The 1,586-nt window shown below is 35.6% G+C and overlaps 1 protein-coding gene across 1 annotated transcript; it reads right to left on the bottom strand.

Moving 5' to 3' along the window:
- Window positions 1-564: 564 nt before the first annotated feature.
- Window positions 565-1,287, bottom strand: LOC110645509 (zinc finger protein ZAT12). The gene has a single exon (XM_021798710.2). It carries the CDS (start codon window positions 1,194-1,196, stop codon window positions 696-698), a length of 501 nt encoding a protein of 166 aa, XP_021654402.2. The 5' UTR covers window positions 1,197-1,287; the 3' UTR covers window positions 565-695.
- Between the last annotated feature and the right edge of the window lie 299 nt (window positions 1,288-1,586).

The raw sequence follows: 1,586 nt of genomic DNA, 5'->3' as shown, positions 1-1,586 counted from the left end.
GAATCCTAAAATAAATTCTAATTCTATTCCCAATCCTAATCCTAATCCCAATTGAGTTTAATTTATATTTCCAACCAAACTTGCCCTAGTTAACATAAATTCTAATCCTGATTCCAGATTTTAATTCCAATTGAATTTGATTTATATTCCAACCAAATTACACTTTCCAATCAAATTCACACAGATGCAAAACAGTTGCCACCTCCAATACTTATGATTGTTGCTTCAAATAATACACCACTTTCCCCCAATGAAATATGTACTAGTGAATTGATGGTTAACTAAATAACAATGATGAAAATTGCTAAGGATTTGATACCAATTTCATATCTCACTGATGTAATCTCCTCCTAATATTAAAAAAAAATATATAAAATTCATAGAATTTGATTTTTATTAGGAGTATACTATCCATTTATTCTCAGAGGAATCAATATATGGATAAATCTATATACTAAATCCAACTAATAATTAAAAGTTTGCAAAATAATAAAAAAAATTAAGAGATCACAAAAAAAAAAAAAAAAAAAAAAAACTATGCATGTAGGATAGGAAAAAGAAAGATTTGGTGAGGGGAAAAAGAAAGTTTGTTTAAGACTCTTTGTAAGTAGAAAAACTAACAAATCTGAATTAAAAAAAAAAATCTAACTACCAAATTGATAAATACAAAATTCTATGTGCAAAGTCTTAACTAATTAAATATAACAATTCAAAACAGGAGTCTTCACTATTTTCCCCAACTGCAATGTCAAGTCATTCTCCATCGGCGTTAAGTTCAGATCCAAGCACAAAATTCTCTTACTTGTCGATTTCTTCATAACTGGCACTGGTGACAGAGACTGAGTCACCAACCCATCACCTGTATTATTATTATTTCCCCTATGCCTTCTCATGTGACCTCCTAAAGCTTGTCCAATGGGGAACTCAAGGCCACATATAGAGCACTCGTGAATTTTAGGCTTAGGGGGTGAACTGGGTAGTTTGAGCAAATCATCTCCCATGAGTTTCGGTTTCTTGTGGCTTGCACGGTGGCCACCCAATGCTTGGAACGATGTGAATTTCCTGTTACATGTCTTGCATGCAAATAAACGACCAGTGGTTTCATCAGTTTGACCAACTTTAGAGAGCAGCATCAAGCAACTGGCCATATCCATGGCGGTCTCCATTCCTGCAGCTTCCTCTCTATATCTTTTCATATCTAAACTTACTTAACACAAGAATAGCAAATAACGTGAAAGTGAAGGTTTTTAATTTGGCTGATTTTGAATCTGATGGAAGCAAGAGACGGGAGTTGTGTTTATATAGAGGATTGTTTTAGCGGATGGTGGTGACTAAGGCACTGACGTAATACGAAGTGGCAGATTTGCCCTTTGCTTCGTATAGTCCAAGTCTACAAGGAAGTGGGCTGGGATGGTCGTTCGTGTAAATAGCGGGGAAGTTAATGGGTAGAGTGTAGCCGCCGTAGTTGTTACGTTCACGTGACCGCGTTGCTGATGGTCCTATGGGGTGAGCCAGTGCTAGTCTCCCTTAACCTGACAGTTCTAGAATTATACTATTATTAATACAACTCTGACAAAAATCCCAAC

The sequence above is a fragment of the Hevea brasiliensis genome, chromosome 6 (assembly GCF_030052815.1).
Source record: "Hevea brasiliensis isolate MT/VB/25A 57/8 chromosome 6, ASM3005281v1, whole genome shotgun sequence".
Lineage (NCBI taxonomy): Eukaryota > Viridiplantae > Streptophyta > Magnoliopsida > Malpighiales > Euphorbiaceae > Hevea > Hevea brasiliensis.
This window is presented reverse-complemented; position numbering and strand designations above follow the sequence as displayed.

Coding starts and splice junctions, on each gene's coding strand:
- LOC110645509 (XM_021798710.2), bottom strand. CDS start 1,196: ATGAAAAGATATAGAGAGGAAGCTGCAGGAATGGAGACCGCCATGGAT.